The sequence below is a fragment of the Pristiophorus japonicus genome, chromosome 18 (assembly GCF_044704955.1).
Source record: "Pristiophorus japonicus isolate sPriJap1 chromosome 18, sPriJap1.hap1, whole genome shotgun sequence".
NCBI lineage: Eukaryota > Metazoa > Chordata > Chondrichthyes > Pristiophoridae > Pristiophorus > Pristiophorus japonicus.
Genome location: NC_091994.1, coordinates 91,089,434 through 91,105,688, shown reverse-complemented (window position 1 = coordinate 91,105,688; position 16,255 = coordinate 91,089,434). Strand labels below are relative to the sequence as shown.

Sequence of the window (16,255 nt, the reverse complement as noted above, 5' to 3'; positions counted from 1 at the left end):
ACGCACAACCCTCCCCCTCCCCCTCCCCCCACGCACAACCCTCCCCCTCCCCCTCCCCCCACGCACAACCCTCCCCCTCCCCCTCCCCCCACGCACAACCCTCCCCCTCCCCCCACGCACAACCCCCCTCCTCCTCCTCCCCACAACCCCCCTCCCTCTCCCCCATGCACAACCCTCCCCCCTTCCCCCACGCACAACCCTCCCCTCCCCCCACGCACAACCCTCCCCCTCCCCCCACGCACAACCCTCCCCCTCCCCCTCCCCCCACGCACAACCCTCCCCCTCCCCCCACGCACAACCCTCCCCTTCCCCCACGCACAACCCCACTCCCCCTCCCCCCACGCACAACCCCCCTCCCCCTCCCCCCACGCACAACCCCCCTCCCCCTCCCCCCACGCACAACCCCCCTCCCCCTCCCCCCACGCACAACCCCCCTCCTCCTCCCCACAACCCCCCTCCCCACAACCCCCCTCCCCACAACCCCCCTCCCCACAACCCCCCTCCTCCTCCCCACAACCCCCCTCCCCCCCCCTTCCCCCACGCACAACCCCACTCCCCCTCCCCCCACGCACAACCCCCCTCCCCCTCCCCCCACGCACAACCCCCCTCCCCCTCCCCCCACCCCACAACCCCCCCTCCCCCTCCCCACAACCCCGCCCTCACAACCCCCTCCCCCTCCCCCCCACAACCCCCACTCTCCCTCCCCCCACGCACAACCCCCCCTCCCACAACCCCCCTCCCCCTCCCACAACCCCCACTCTCCCTCCCCCCACGCACAACCCCCCCTCCCACAACCCCCCTCCCCCTCCCACAACCCCCCCCCGCTCCCTCCCACAACCCCCCCTCTCCCCACGCTCAACCCCCCCTCCCCCTACGCACAGCCCCCCTTCCCCCCACGCACAACCCCCCCCTCCCCCACGCACACCCCCCCCCTCCCCCACGCACAACCCCCCTCCCCCCACGCACAAACCCCCTCCCCCCACGCACAAACCCCCTCCCCCTCCCCCCACGCACAACCCCCCTCCCCCTCCCCCCACAACCCCCCTCCCCCCACGCACAACCCCCCCTCCCCCTCCTCCCACGCACAACCCCCCCCCCCCCATGCACAACTCCCTCCCCTCCCCCTCCCCCCACACACAAACCCCTTTATACTTACATTCTATAACTGTATCTGTTCCCTGACCGGTTGTTAGCTCCATTTCTTTACCTTGTTATGACCTTTACCCTCATCTATTTATTTTATCATCGCCAATTCTCTCCCTTCATCTTACTGGTTGAAAGTTTTATCCATAGCCCGAGTTATCCTCACCACTCAGACTCTTCTCCCTTTGCAGTTCAGGGGAAGCCCATTCCAACAGTATAGCTCCTTCCTGCCACATAAAATGCAGCCCCTCCTTCCCACACCACTCTTTCAGCCACACTTTCCCCTTCCTGACCCGTCTATCCCTCGGCCAATTAGCACATGGCTCAGGTAAGTAATCCCGAGATTACCACCTGCCAAGTCCTGCGTCTTTTCAAATTTAGTTCTGATATTCCCTTAGTCGGACCTCCTCCCTTTCCTTCCCCGTGTTATTGGTCGGGACATGGGACCATGACAACGGGATCGTCTCTCTCCAAATTCCTCTCCAGTTGCTCAGAGATGTCCTTTACCCTTGCAACACACGTAAAAACATAAGAACATCATAAATAGGAGCAGGAGTCGGCCATTTGGCCCCTCGAGTCTGCTCCGCCATTTAATAAGATCATGGCTGATCTGATCTTGGCTCCACTTCGGAGCCTGCTCCCATAACCTCTCGACTCTCTCGTCGTTCAACCATTGTCTGTCCCACCTGTGGCAGAGACTGTAATTGCCATATTGAACTGTACAGTCACCTGAGAATTCACTTTTCGATTTCGAGGGACTGCCGATGATGATGATGATGATGATGATGATGACCATTCAAAACACCCTCTTGGACTCTCAGTCACGACTGCAGAGGACGTTATCCATCCCCCTAATTAACAAATCCCCATGGATTACAACTTTCCTAATCTGCCCTTCCCGCCCCCGGACTGCCTCCTGCTCCACGGTGCCAAGGTCAGCAGTCTGGCCACCCGCCCTGCAGCCTTCATCCTTAACCTCGCTGGTACAGTGCACCCGTCGGGACAGGACGTCCTTCTCAACCTCCCCTCGGTGCCCTCAGCCCTGCCGACTGACAGGTGCAGTCTCCCCTTCTTGCCCCTGTGCTTTCCTGTGGAGGTGTGGATGGTTCTCGGGAGAAAACGATCCAGAATGTCCTCCCCTTCCCTTATTTGTCGGAGAGTCTCGAACTCGCACTCCAGCTCATAGACTGAGCCGGAGTGACTCAAGGCTGAGCCATTTCCTGCAGCTGTGGCAGTCCACAGACTCCCACATACTGGAACACTGCCTGCCACACCATTCACATGCCGGGCAATGAATCCGAAAGAAGGCTGCAAGCGAGCCACGCGGAAGTTCTTGCTCGGAAATCTGATTAATAATTGCCCAGTTTCATTTTGAAGATTGCAAGCTACAACATTCCTGTTACAGACATACAGCGAGGGGGACAGGACTATCTCCTCAGAATAAATTTACATTAAAAAGAGAGAGGTGAGGACCTGGGAGAAAGCCAGCAGTCTGCGGCATGCGGTTTCCCTTTGATTTTCAACTAAAATGTATTCGCAAAGATGTGGCCGTTGGCACAACGGACTGGGTTCGGTGTTCTCCACAGCCACCAAGCTGCCAGAAATCAAATGTAAAGGAACCAGTTCCAACAACAACAATAATATAGCGCCTTGAACGTAGTAAAACGTCCCAAGGTGCTTCACGGGTGTAGAATCGGACAAGCACCTACACAGAGCCACACAAGGAGAAATCGGGATAGGCAAACTATTTCACTAGTATGCAAATGAGGGGTGGGGCAGGGCGGAGCCTCACAAAAAGAAACCAGTTGAAGGGCTCAATCACAAAAACGGTTAGATCAGTTTGCCATCAGCAGGCATTTCTAAAGTTAACATTGTGCACAGTCATCAGAACCTTGCCCCTCCCTATCTCTAACCTTCTGCAGCCCTAACCCACCCAGAGATCTCTGCGTTCCACCAATCCTGGCCTCTTGTGCATCTAAAATTTTCAGTGCTCCGACGTTGATGGCCGTGCCTTCAGCTGCCTAACCCCTACACTCCTACCCCTACCCCTACCCCGCGAGCCCCAGGTGGGCAGAGCAAACGTTTCAAGGACACCCCTCAAAGCCTTCTTGATAAAATGCAACATCCCCATTGGCACCTGGGAGTCCCTGGCCAAAGACCGCCCCAAGTGGAGGAAGAGCATCCGGGAGGGCGCTGAGCACCTCGAGTCTCGTCGCCGAGAGCATGCAGAAATCAAGCGCAGGCAGCGGAAGGAGCGTGCGGCAAACCAGACTCCCCACCCACCCTTTCCTTCAACCACTGTCTGTCCCACCTGTGACAGAGACTGTAATTCCCGTATTGGACTGTACAGTCACCCAAGAACTTACTTTTAGCAAGTCTTCCTTGATTTCGAGGGACTACCCATGATGACACTCTGGAATTCCCTCCCTAAACCTCCCCGCCTTTCCTCCTTTAAAACTTACCTCTTTGACCAAACTTTTGGTCACCTGTCCTAATATTTCCTGATCAAGCTTGGATAATGCTCCTGTGAAGCACCGCGTGATATTTAACTACTTTAAAAGGTGCTATATAAATGCAATTTATCGTTCCCAAATGCTGACCAGATAATTCTACAGTTCTCTATACAGGCAAGATTGCTCTGTACACCTAATTTAACCAAATTACTTATTTTATTCTCTATTCCATCCCTCTCCCTGACCGGTGTTTCAGGCTGAACTGGCTCGGTATCCTATTCGACCCCGAGCTGCGCTTTTGACTCCATAACAAAAACGTGCATTTATATAGCACCTTTAATGCAGCAAAACGTCCCAGGGCGCTTCACAGGAGGAGAATCAGCCTAAACCTGGACACCGAGCCAGAGGAGACGACATTAGGACAGGTGATTAAAAGCTTGGTCAGAGAGAGACAGGATTTAAGCAGCGTACTATAGATACGGTTGCAGAGCAAAGGAGCTCAGGAAAGAGCTGCCAGCCCAGGATAGGGTCTTGGTCATAGATTGCCCAATTCCACCTCTGTTACATCGCCTCCCTCTGCCGCTAAATCTCTCCTCCAAGCTTCTGTCACCTCCAGACTCGACTGTTCCAACGCTCTCCTGGCCGGCCTCCTATCTTCCAACTTCTATAAATGTCAGCTCATCCAAAACTCTGCTGCCCGTATCCTATCCTACACCAAGTCCCACTTACCATCACCCCTGTCCACGCTGATGTATACTGGCTCTCGGTCCCCCAAAGCCTTCAATTTAAAATTCTCATCTTCATGTTTAAAGTCCTTCATGGCCTTGCCCCTCCCTATCTTTGTAACCTGCGACTGCCCCACAACCAGTAACCCCCCCAAAAAATCTTCACCCCTGTAACTCTGGGCACATGTCCCTGCCTCCCTCTTTTCACCACAACGTTGGCTGCCATGTCTTCAGTCAACTAGGCCTCACACTCTGGAATACCCTCCCTAAACTCCAATGCCTCTTCTCCTTATATGCCGTCCTTAAATTCATCACTTTGACCGAGCTAGCTTTTGGTCAGAATTTCTCTTTTTTGGATTGACGCCTAGTTTTCTGATACGCCTCTGCTTTTCTACACTAAAAGACAATATATAAATACAACAGCAGTGTCCTAGGCCCAACCATCTCCAGCTGCTTCATCAATGACTTTTCCTCCATCATAAAGGTCAGGGAAGAACGCTCGCTGATGATTGCACCGTGTTCAGTTCCATTCGCAACTCCCCAAATAATGACGCAGTCTTTGCCCGCATGGAACAAAGCCTGGACAACATCCAGGTTTGGGCTGGAACGTGGCAAGTAACATTCGCGCCACACAAGTGCAGGCAATGACCATCGCCAACAAGAGAACGTCTAACCACCTCCCCATGACCATCAATGGTGTTACCATCGCCGAATCTCCCACCATTAATCCTGGCGGGGGAGGGGGGCTCACCATTCACCAGAAACTTAACTGGACCAGCCGCATAAATGCCGTGGCTACATAGAAAATGGGTGCAGGAGTAGGCCATTCGGCCCTTCGAGCCTGCACCACCATTCAACATGATCATGGCTGATCATTCACCTCAGTACCCCTTTCCCGCTTTCTCTACATACCCCTTGATCCCTTAAGGGTCACATCTAACTCCATCTTGAATATATCCTATGAACTGGCATCAACGACTCTCTGCGGTAGGGAATTCCACAGGTTAACAACTCGCTGAGTGAAGAAGTTTCTCCTCATCTCAGTCCTAAATGGCTTACCCCTTATCCTAAGACTGTGTCCCCTGGTTCTGGACCTCCCCAACATCGGGAACATTCTTCCCGCATCTAACCTGTCCCGTCCCGTTAGAATCTTATACGTTTCTATGAGATCCCCTCTCATCCTTCTAAACTCCAGTGTATAAAGGCCCAGTTGATCCTGTCTCTCCCCATCTGTCAATCCAGCCAGCCCTGGAATCAGTCTGGTGAACCTTCGCTGCACTCCCTCAATAGCAAGAACGTCTTTCCTCAGATAAGGAGACCAAAACTGAACACAATATTCCAGGTGAGGCCTCACCAAGGCCCTGTACAATTGCAGTAAGACCTCCTTGCTCCTATACTCAAATCCCCTAGCTATGAAGGCCAACATGCCATTTGCCTTCTTCACCGCCTGCTGTACCTGCATGCCAACTTTCAATGACTGATGAACCATGACACCCAGGTCTCGTTGCACCTCCCCTTTTCCTAATCTGCCGCCATTCAGATAATATTCTGCCTTCGTGTTTTTGCCCCCAAAGTGGATAACCTCACATTTATCCACATTATACTGCATCTGCCATGAATCTGCTCACTTACCTAACCTGTCCAAATCACCCTCCAGCCTCTTAGCATCCTCCTCACAGCTCACACCGCCACCCAGTTTAGTGTCATCTGCAAACTTGGAGATATTATACTCAATTCCTTCATCCAAATCATTAATGTATATTGTGAAGAGCTGGTGTCCCAGCACTGAGCCCTGCAGTACTCCACTAGTCACTGCCTCCCATTCCGAAAAGGACCCGTTTATCCCTACTCTCTGCTTCCTGCCTGCCAACCAATTTTCTATCCACGCCAGTACATTACCCCCAATACCACGTGCTTTGATTTTGCACACCAATCGCTTGTGTGGGACCTTGTCAAAGCCCTTTTGAAAGTCCAAATACACCACATCCATTGGTTCTCCCTTGTCCACTCTACTAACATCCTCAAAAAATTCCAGAAGATCGGTCAAGCATGATTTCCCTTTCATAAATCCATGCTGACTTGGACCGGTCCTGTCACCGCTTTCCAAATGCGCTGCTATTTCATCTTTAATAGTTGATTCCAACATTTTCTCTACTACTGATGTCAGGCTAACCGATCTATAATTACCCGTTTTCTCTCTCCCTCCTTTTTAAAAAAAATGGTGTTACATTAGCTCCCCTCCAGTCCATAGGAACTGATCCAGAGTCGATAGACTGTTGGAAAATAATCACCAATGCAACGCACAGGCACTATGTAAATACAGGATGTTGTCATAAAACATAGAATAGTACAGCACAGAAAGGGGCCCATCGAGTCTGCGCCACTCTTTAGAGGAACAATCCCATTAATCCCACTCCCCCATGTCCCTGCAGGATTTTCACATTCAACTATTTAGCTCATTGCCTTTTGAAGGCTATTATTGAATCAGTATCCACCACCCCATCAGGCAATGCTTTCCAAAACCAAACCACTCATTGTACAAAAATGTATTTTCCCATGTCGCTCCTCTGGTTCTTTTGCCAGAGGCCAATATCCACATTCCTAGATATAATATCTAGCCACTGGGGTAATGTTCAGCACGGTGCATCAGTACTGGATATTCAAAGGCTTGAAAAGTTTGGGGAAATAGTCCAAAGCTACAATCAGCACTGCTGGCACATCTGTAACCCTCTCCAAATTACACATTATGCCTATTACTCACTTCTCAAATATGTCAATGAGTTTCTTTCTGTTTCTCATGGGCTCCGAGTCCTCCTCGAACTCCTCCATGTCTTTGCCCAGGAAGACCTCCTGGTGAAAGTCCTTGTTCAAGAGGCCCCCCTTCTCCAGCTTGAGGCCGTTCAGGTGGTTGGGGGGCTGGATCTCGTTCTCGTCCTTGCCGAGGGCGGACTTGTCCTTCTTCGGGGTCGAGTTGTTGGTGGGTCGGGCGTACACATCGACCAGCAAGAAGACACAGAAGCAGCCCAGGTACAGGCTGGCGACGCTGCACAGCACGGAGCGCACCGAGTTCATCGTTCAGCGAGTGCGGGGAGGCGAGGGCGGACGCAGCGAGAAGCCCAGCGCAGCACAAGTCAACATCCAAAGGCGCTGCCACAAACTGCGTGGTGTCCCAGCGCCAGTCACATCGCCCTCGGCTGATACATGGGCAGATTGCTGGGTGGGTGGGGTGGGGGTGAGAAGTGTTGCTGTTGTCCCCACTGCCCAAGGCTCTGTACACGTGGCTGTCCCAGATATTTCAGCCTTGTTACGTGGAAACCCGAAGAACGAGTCCGGCTACAAAAGGACTAGGAACAGGAAGCGGCCCCCCAAAGCGATTAAAACAACACGCACCACAGCGACTGACTTCAGCGAGTGAGGAAGTGCCTGCTGGGCCTCTCTAGCTCTCCCTAGCGTGGATGACTTGACTTTCCAGCACTCTGCGTTTACCAGGCTTGCGGAGGGGCTGACTGCTCCCAAGCCAAGCTTTACACAGCCAGCAACTTCTGGGAACTGCCTGGGTTGGGCTCCAGCCAGGACACTGCTCGGTTACCAGTTTAATCACAGGATGTGATAACCATCAAAACGAACCTCACTCTTAGAACACAAAGTCAATCATTGTCTACCACAGAAAGTAGTTGAGGCCAATTCACTAAATATATTCAAAAGGGAGTTAGATGAAGTCCTTACTACTCGGGGGATCAAGGGGTATGGCGAGAAAGCAGGAAGGGGGTACTGAAGTTGCATGTTCAACCATGAACTCATTGAATGGCGGTGCAGGCTAGAAGGGCTAAATGGCCTACTCCTGCACCTATTTTCTATGTTTCTATGTCACTTTTAAAATGATCTTCCTCATGCTCACATCCCTCCATGGGCTGCCAACAACAACCCTGTATTTATATAGCGCCTTTAACACAGTAAAATGTCGCAAGGCGCTTCAAAGGAGCGTTATGAAGCAAAATTGGACACCGAGGAGAAATGGGGGCAGCTGACCAAAAGCTTGGTCAAAGAGGTAGGTTTTAAGGAGTGTCTTAAAGGAGGAGAGCGAGGCAGTGGGTACCGATTCAATAATAGCCTTCAAAAGGCAATGAGCTGAATAGTTGAATGTGAAAATCCTGTAGGGCTATGGGGGAGTGGGACTAACGGGATTGCTCCTCTAAAGAGCTGGCGCAGACTCGATGGGCCGAATGGCCTCTTTCTGTGCTGTACTATTCTATGACAACATCCTGCATTTACATAGTGCCTGTAAAGTAGTAAAATATCCCAAGGGACTTCACAGAAGCGTTATCAAATACAATTTGACACTCAGCCGCATAAGGAAATATTCAGATAGATGACACTCCTTCGGCACTCCCTCGGAGTCGAGGATGACTTGCTTCCACACTACTGAGTTCTCAGGTGACTGCAGAGACCAATGTGGTACCTCCAGTCTCTGTCACAGGTGGGGCAATATTTTATATTTGCCCCTTGTACCCTGAGGCAAGACAGATGACCAAAAGCTTGGTTAAAGAGGTGGGTTTTAAGGAGTGTCAAAGGAGGAGAGTTCCAGAGCTTGGGGCCCAGGCAACTGAAGGCACAGCCATCGATGGTTGAGCGATTATAATCAGCGATAACAATCCAACTTTAGTTGGACTTATTCCTGGAGGTTTCATCACATGACCTCCAGCCTCCAACCACTCTGTTCAGTCAAATATCCTTTTCCCCAATCTCCAATATTTGCATAAATCATAAAGTGTTCAAAAAATGAAAAAGACAGCATTTATTTCATGCCCCTGTGGGTTTTTTCCTCCTGGGTTGATTGCAGTTGTGTCCAGGAGATTAATCATGAATTCCTCATGATAGGTAACCCTGCCCTCACTATCTCTGTACACTCCTTCAGGCCTCCGAGAACTCTGCATTCCTCCAACTTTAGCCTCTTGTGCATCCCCCACCCACACGTCCTTTGCCCCACCATTGGCGGCCGTGCTTTCAGTTAGCTGGAACCCCTCTCTTAACCCCCCACCTCGCCACCTTTAAGACAATCCTTGAAACCTACCTCTTTGATTCCTTGTCTCATTGTTTGACTCAGTGCCAATTTTTGACTACGCTCCTATGAAACGCCTTGGGATGTTTTACCAAAAAAAGGAAAGTCTTGCATTTACATAGCGCCTTTCATGGCCTCAGCACATCCCAAAGTGCTTTATGGCTAACCCGTGAAGCGCCTTGGGGTGTTTTACTATGTTAAAGGCGCTATATAAATACAAATCGTTGTTGTTGTCACTGTTGTAATCTCGGGAGCCTCCTATCAACAAGCGCAGGCATTGACGATGAGATCCAACACCGCCTCCAGTGCGCCAGTGCAGCCTTCGGCCACTTGAGGAAAAGAGTGTTTGAAGACCAGGCCCTCAAAACTGTCACCAAGCTCATGGTCTACAGGGCTGTAGTAATACCCGCCCTCCTGTATGGCTGAGACGTGGACCGTGTACAGTAGACACCTCAAGTTGCTGGAGAAATACCACCAACGATGCCTCCGCAAGATCCTACAAATCCCCTGGGAGGACAGACTCACAAACATTAGCGTCCTCGACCAGGCCAACATCTCCACACTTGATCACCTCCGCTGGGCAGGCCACATAGTTCGCATGCCAGACACGAGACTCCCAAAGCAAGCGCTCTACTCGGAACTCATCCACGGCAAACGAGCCAAAGGTGGGCAGCGGAAACGTTACAAGGACATCCTCAAAGCCTCCCTGATAAAGTGCGACATCCCCACTGACACCTGGGAGTCCCTGGCCAAAGACCGCCCTAAGAGGGGCAAGTGCATCCGGGAGGGCGCTGAGCACCTCGAGTCTCGTTGCCGAGAGCATGCAGAAATCAAGCGCAGGCAGCGGAAGGAGCGTGCGGCAAACCAGACTCCCCGCCCACCCTTTCTTTCAACCACTGTCTGTCCCACCTTTGACAGAGACTGTGGTTCTTGTATTGGACTGTACAGCCACCTAAGAACTCATGCTAAAAGTGGAAGTAAGTCTTCCTCGATTCCGAGGGACTGCCTATGATGATGATGATGATGAATGTACGAATTATATTAAAGGTGCTGTATAAATGCAAGCTGTTATATTGAATGACACGAGCAGAGCACAAGATAATTAGGAATAAGGAAAATTGGGTCCATCTTAGTTCAGCCACCCAGAGAGAGCCTAATGCCCCCTCTCCATGGCACCCAATTGCTTCTTAAGTAACACCATGGTTTTTGACTCCGTTGCTTTATCATGAAATTTATTCCTCATGTTGATCACTCTTTCTGTGAGGAAGGGTTGTCAACTCTGGTTGGAGCCACTCCTGGAGGTTGGTTCATGTGAGATTCTGACCACATGACATGTGATCATGTGACATCTGCCGGGTCCATCAGGAAGGATGCGGGCATTAGAGGGGTGACGATCCCAGGCAGCGGAGGTGCTCAGGTCAAGACCTCCCTGTACATGGACGACGTCGCCGTCTTTTGCTCGGATCCGCAGTCGGTTCGCAGATCGCTCGCAATCTGCGACCAGTTTGAACTGGCCTCGGGAGCAAAGGTCAATCGCAGCAAGAGCGAGGCCATGCTCTTTGGCAACTGGACCGACTGAGCCTCCATTCCCTTCACCGTTAAGCCAGATTTCCTGAAGGTGTTGGGAATATGGTTCGGAGCGGACGGGGCGTGCGCCAAAAACTGGGAAGAGTGTATCGCCAAAGTGAAACAAAAACTGGGATGGTGGAAGCTGCGCTCCCTCTCCATGGCAGGAAAGAACCTGATCATCAGGAGTGAGGTGCTCTCGGGGTTGCTGCACGTGGCACAGGTCTGGCCCATCTCTCGCTCCTGTGCCGCGGCAGTCACCCGAGCCGTCTTCCACTTTGTCTGGAGGTCCAAAATGGACCGTGTCCGCAGAGACACAATGTACAAATCTCTGGACAGTGGAGGAAAGGATGTTCCGAACGTGGCCCTCATCCTGATGGCCACCTTTGTGTGCGGCTGCATCAAGCTGTGCACCGACCCCCGGTACGCAAACACCAAGTGTCAGTACGTGCTGAGGTTCTACCTGTCCCCGGTGTTGCGAAGGATGGGCCTGGCCATGCTGCCGCGAAACGCCCCCACCAGCTGGACCATGCCGGCCCACCTGTCCTTCGTGGAAAAGTTTTTCACAAAAAAACCCTTTGACCACAAGGCCATAAAACAGTGGTCAGCACGTAAGGTCCTGGACACCCTACGAAAGAAGGAGAGGGTGGACCCTGTCAGGTGGTTCCCTGAGCGGATTGTCGAACTCGTTTGGCAGAACGTCTCATCACCAGAGCTGTCACACAAGCACCAAGACATAGCTTGGTTGGCGGTGAGGAGGGCCTTACCTGTCAGAGCGTTCATGCACAGCCGGCGTCTCAGCAACACGGCACGCTGCCCCCGAGTCGGCTGTGGGGCGGACGAGACTGTCACCCATCTCCTTTGAGATTGCCCCTTTGCAAGGCAGGTTTGGAAAGAGATGCAGTGGTTGCTGTCGAGGTTCATCCCAAGCAGCTACGTAACACAGGACTCTGTGCTCTACGGGCTGTTCCCAGGGACACACACCGAGACAGACATCACCTGCTGCTGGAGGGCCATCAACTCAGTCAAAGACGCACTTTGGTCTTGCCGAAACTTGCTGGTCTTCCAGAGCAAGGAGATGTCCACATCTGCGTGTTGCAGACTGGCGCAATCCAAGATCCAGGATTACGTGCTGAGGGACGCACTTAAAATTGGTGCAGTCGCTGCAAAGGCACGGTGGGGAAGAGCCACAGTTTAAAGCCCTTCTGCCACAGTAAACCCGGGGGCAGGAATCAATACAAAACTCCACTCGGGCCGTATTTGTAACTTCTTTTTTGTGTACATGGAGCACCATGTTCTGTAAACACCTATATAGTGCCATGTACAATGCAAGGTCTGTTTCGTAATGCACGTTGAAAAGAAAAATGTAAATGTACCGTCACCCATTCCGCGTACTGTATAGTGACACATGTAATGTAATTTGTTGAATGTACTACAATGTATCCCGTATTGTACCGAATTGTACTTGAACTGAAAAGCAAGGGAATGTATCGAACGGAACTGCCGTCAGCACCCAAATGTAGTGTGTGGGATTGCTGACCGCAGCTAAACATACTGAACTGCTTTTGAATGCACTGTACAAATTTTTATATGAATAAAGTTTATTTTGAAATTTAAAAAAATCTGCAAATGTTATTGCATTGCTCTCCTTTGATGTCCTTGGACTTTGAGTTGTGTGTGAAGATGAAAGCTCTGGGCCGTGAGTCTCAGTCCGAGCCGACGTGTACTTGGACTTCACACATCAAAACCGCCCAGGACAACTGAACCAAACCGACAGATCGCACAGAAGGCAGCGGGCCCAGTGTTTGGGGAACTTCTCACAGGGCACATGGTCTGTAACTCAGCTCAGCACCAACATTTCTAAACCACTCCCAGAGCTCGGGCTCAATAAAGGTGTTTTCATAGAAATGACAGCACAGGAAGAGGCCATTTGGTGTTGGTAATGTCGCTCTCTCCTGTATCTCCATGCCCCACCCCACCGCCCCCGCCAGATCCTTTGATATTCCTCCTTTTCAAATACTTATCACATTCCCTTTTAAATGATGTTCTAGTTTCTACCTCAATAGCCACATGGTGAAGCATCCCATGGTCTAATAGACTTCAGAACCTTTATCTTCCTTACCCGCTTGGTTGCCTTCCAGGAAGAATCCTCGGTCTCCGTCCCTTTGTTCGCCATTCACCCGCCAGTGGAGACAATCTTTCACTGTTTACCCACACTAAGGTCCCCAAGTCTCACTTATCCTTTATTGGCTGCTCCTCTCTCGCTCCCACTCACCACGTTGCTGCTGCTGCTCCCAGCCCTGCAGGAAATGCTGCTCCCCCGCATCCACCCCACTCCCCAGTCTTCCTCTCTCCCCATTTTCCAAGCTCTAATTTCCCCTGACCCAACTTTCGGGACCCTCCCCCAATTCCCTCCCCCGACTCCCCCACCAGTTCTCTACGGTGCTGGGGGGGGAGGGGGGGGGGATGGTGAGCTGGGGGGAGAGGTGATGTCACTGCGTTGTCTGCTGGTGATGTCACGGAGTGTGTGGGGGGGAGCTGGGGGAGGGGTGATGTCACTGCGTTGTCTGCTGGTGATGTCACGGAGTGTGTGGGGGGGTGAGCTGGGGGAGGGGTGATGTCACTGCGTTGTCTGCTGGTGATGTCACGGAGTGTGTGGGGGGGTGAGCTGGGGGAGGGGTGATGTCACTGCGTTGTCTGCTGGTGATGTCACGGAGTGTGTGGGGGGGGTGAGCTGGGGGAGGGGTGATGTCACTGCGTTGTCTGCTGGTGATGTCACGGAGTGTGTGGGGGGGAGCTGGGGGAGGGGTGATGTCACTGCGTTGTCTGCTGGAGATGTCATGGAGAGTGTGGGGGGGAGCTGGGGGAGGGGTGATGTCACTGCGTTGTCTGCTGGAGATGTCATGGAGAGTGTGTGCGTGTGTGTGTGGGGGTGGTTTCGCTGCTATTGTGAGAGGGTTGGCAATGTTACTATGAAGAAGAATTTCCTGACAGCTGTCCTAAATGTACCCTTCTCTAGTTTGAATCTGCGTGCCCTTGTTCTACTCATGAAGTTCAAATTAAATTACTATTCTGGGTTAATTTTCTCTATACCTTTAACAATCTTAGATACCTCTTTAAGATCAGCTCTTAGTCACCTCCTCTCCTCAACTGCTCGCATCCTCAGCATCCTATTTGACCCCGAGCTGAGCATCCACAAGAAATAGGAGCAGGAGTAGGCCATACAGCCCCTCGAGCCTGCTCCGCCATTCAATAAGATCATGGCTGATCTGATCATTGTCCTCAGCTCCACTTTCCCGTCCGATCTCCAAATTCCTTGCAACCTCTAGAGTCCCAAAATCTATCTATCGCAGCCTTGAATATACTCAGAGACTCAGCATCCACAGCCCTCTGAGGCAAAGAATACCAAAGATTCACAACCTTCCGAGTGAAGAAATTCCTCAAGTTGGTCTTAAATAGCCTACTCCTTATCCTGAGACTGTGCCCCCTAGTTCTAGACACTCCAGCCAGGGGAAACAACCTCTCAATATCGACACTGTCAATCCCCTTCAGAATCTTGCATGTTTCAATGAGATCACCTCTCAATCTTCTAAATTCCAGAGAGTATCGGCCCATTCTACACAATCTCTCATCATAGGACAGCCCTCTCATCCCAGGAATCAATCTAGTGAACCTTTGTTGCACCGCCTCCAAGGCGAGTATATCAGCTCCATCACGAAGACCGCTTCTGTAATATCGCATATCGCCACCCCTGCCTCAGCCCATGTGTTGCTGAAACCCTCATCCATCCCTTGTTACCTCCAGATTTGACTATTCCAATGTTCTTCTGGCTGGCCTCCCATCTTCCAGCCTCCACTAACTTTAGCTCATCCAAAACTCTGCTGCCCGCATCCTAACTCACACCGTCCGATTCAACCATCACCTCTGTGCTTTCTGAACTACATTGGCTCCCCGACCACCGACACCTCCATTTTAAAATTCTCAGCCTTGTGTTCAAATCCCTCCATGTCCTCGTTCCTTCCCATCTCTGTAACTTCCTCCAGCCCTACAACCATTCGAGAACTCTGCTTTCCTCCAATTCTGGCCTCTTGCTTATCCACCACTTCCTTCGCCCCCACCATTGGTGGAAGTTAGAGCAGATGCATTGGTTATAATCTACCAAAATTCTCTGGTCTCTGGGGAGGTACCATCAGATTGGAAAGCAGCTAATGTAACGCCTCTGTTTAAAAAAGGGGGCAGACAAAAGGCAGGTAACTATAGGCCGGTTAGTTTAATATCTGTAGTGGGGAAAATGCTTGAAGCTATCATTAAGGAAGAAATAGCGGGACATCTAGATAGGAATAGTGTAATCAAGCAGACGCAGCATTGATTCATGAAGGGGAAATCATGTTTAACTAATTTACTGGAATTCTTTGAGGATATAATGAGCATGGTGGATAGAGGTGTACCGATGGATGTGGTGTATTTAGATTTCCAAAAGGCATTCGATAAGGTGCCACACAAAAGGTTACTGCAGAAGATAAAGGTACACGGAGTCGGAGGAAATGTATTAGCATGGAGTCGGGATAAATAGGTCCTTTTCGGGTTGGAAATCGGTGGTTAGTGGTGTGCCAAGGGATTGGTGCTGGGACCACAACTGTTTACAATATACTTAGATGACCTGGAAGAGGGGACAGAGTATAGTGTAACAAAATTGGCAGATGACACAAAGATTAGTAGGAAAGCGGGTTGTGTAGAGGACACAGAGAGGCTGCAAAGAGATTTAGATAAGTTAAGCGAATGGGCTAAGGTTTGGCAGATGGAATACAATGTCGGAAAATATGGGGTCATCCACCTTGGAAAAAAAAACAGGAAAAGGGAATATTATTTGAATGAGGAGAAATTACAACATGCTGCGGTGCAGAGGGACCTGGGGGTCCTTGTGCATGAACCCCAAAAAGTTAGTTTGGAGGTGCAGCAGGTAATCAGGAAGGCGAATGGAATGTTGGCCTTCATTGCGAGAGGGTTGGAGTACAAAAACAGGGAGGTCCTGCTGCAACTGTACAGGGTATTGGTGAGGCCGCACCTGGAGTACTGCATGCAGTTTTGGTCACCTTACTTAAGGAAGGATATACTAGCTTTGGAGGGGGTACAGAGACGATTCACTAGGCTGATACCAGAGATGAGGGGGTTACCTTATGATGATAGATTGAGTAGACTGGGTCTTTACTCGTTGGAGTTCAGAAGGATGAGGGGTGATCTTATAGAAACATTTAAAATAATGAAAGGGATAGACAAGATAGAGGCAGAGAGGTTGTTCCCATTGGTTG

At 51.2% G+C, this 16,255-nt stretch overlaps 1 protein-coding gene across 1 annotated transcript in view; it reads right to left on the bottom strand.

The window, feature by feature from the left end:
- sdf4 (stromal cell derived factor 4) overlaps positions 1-7,748 on the bottom strand; it is an 88,094-nt gene extending 80,346 nt beyond the window's left edge. The window contains exon 1 of the mRNA XM_070860333.1: positions 7,083-7,748. Coding sequence (XP_070716434.1) covers positions 7,083-7,393 — 311 coding nt within the window. The 5' untranslated portion in view covers positions 7,394-7,748. The remainder of the gene's footprint in view (positions 1-7,082) is intronic.
- Between the last annotated feature and the right edge of the window lie 8,507 nt (positions 7,749-16,255).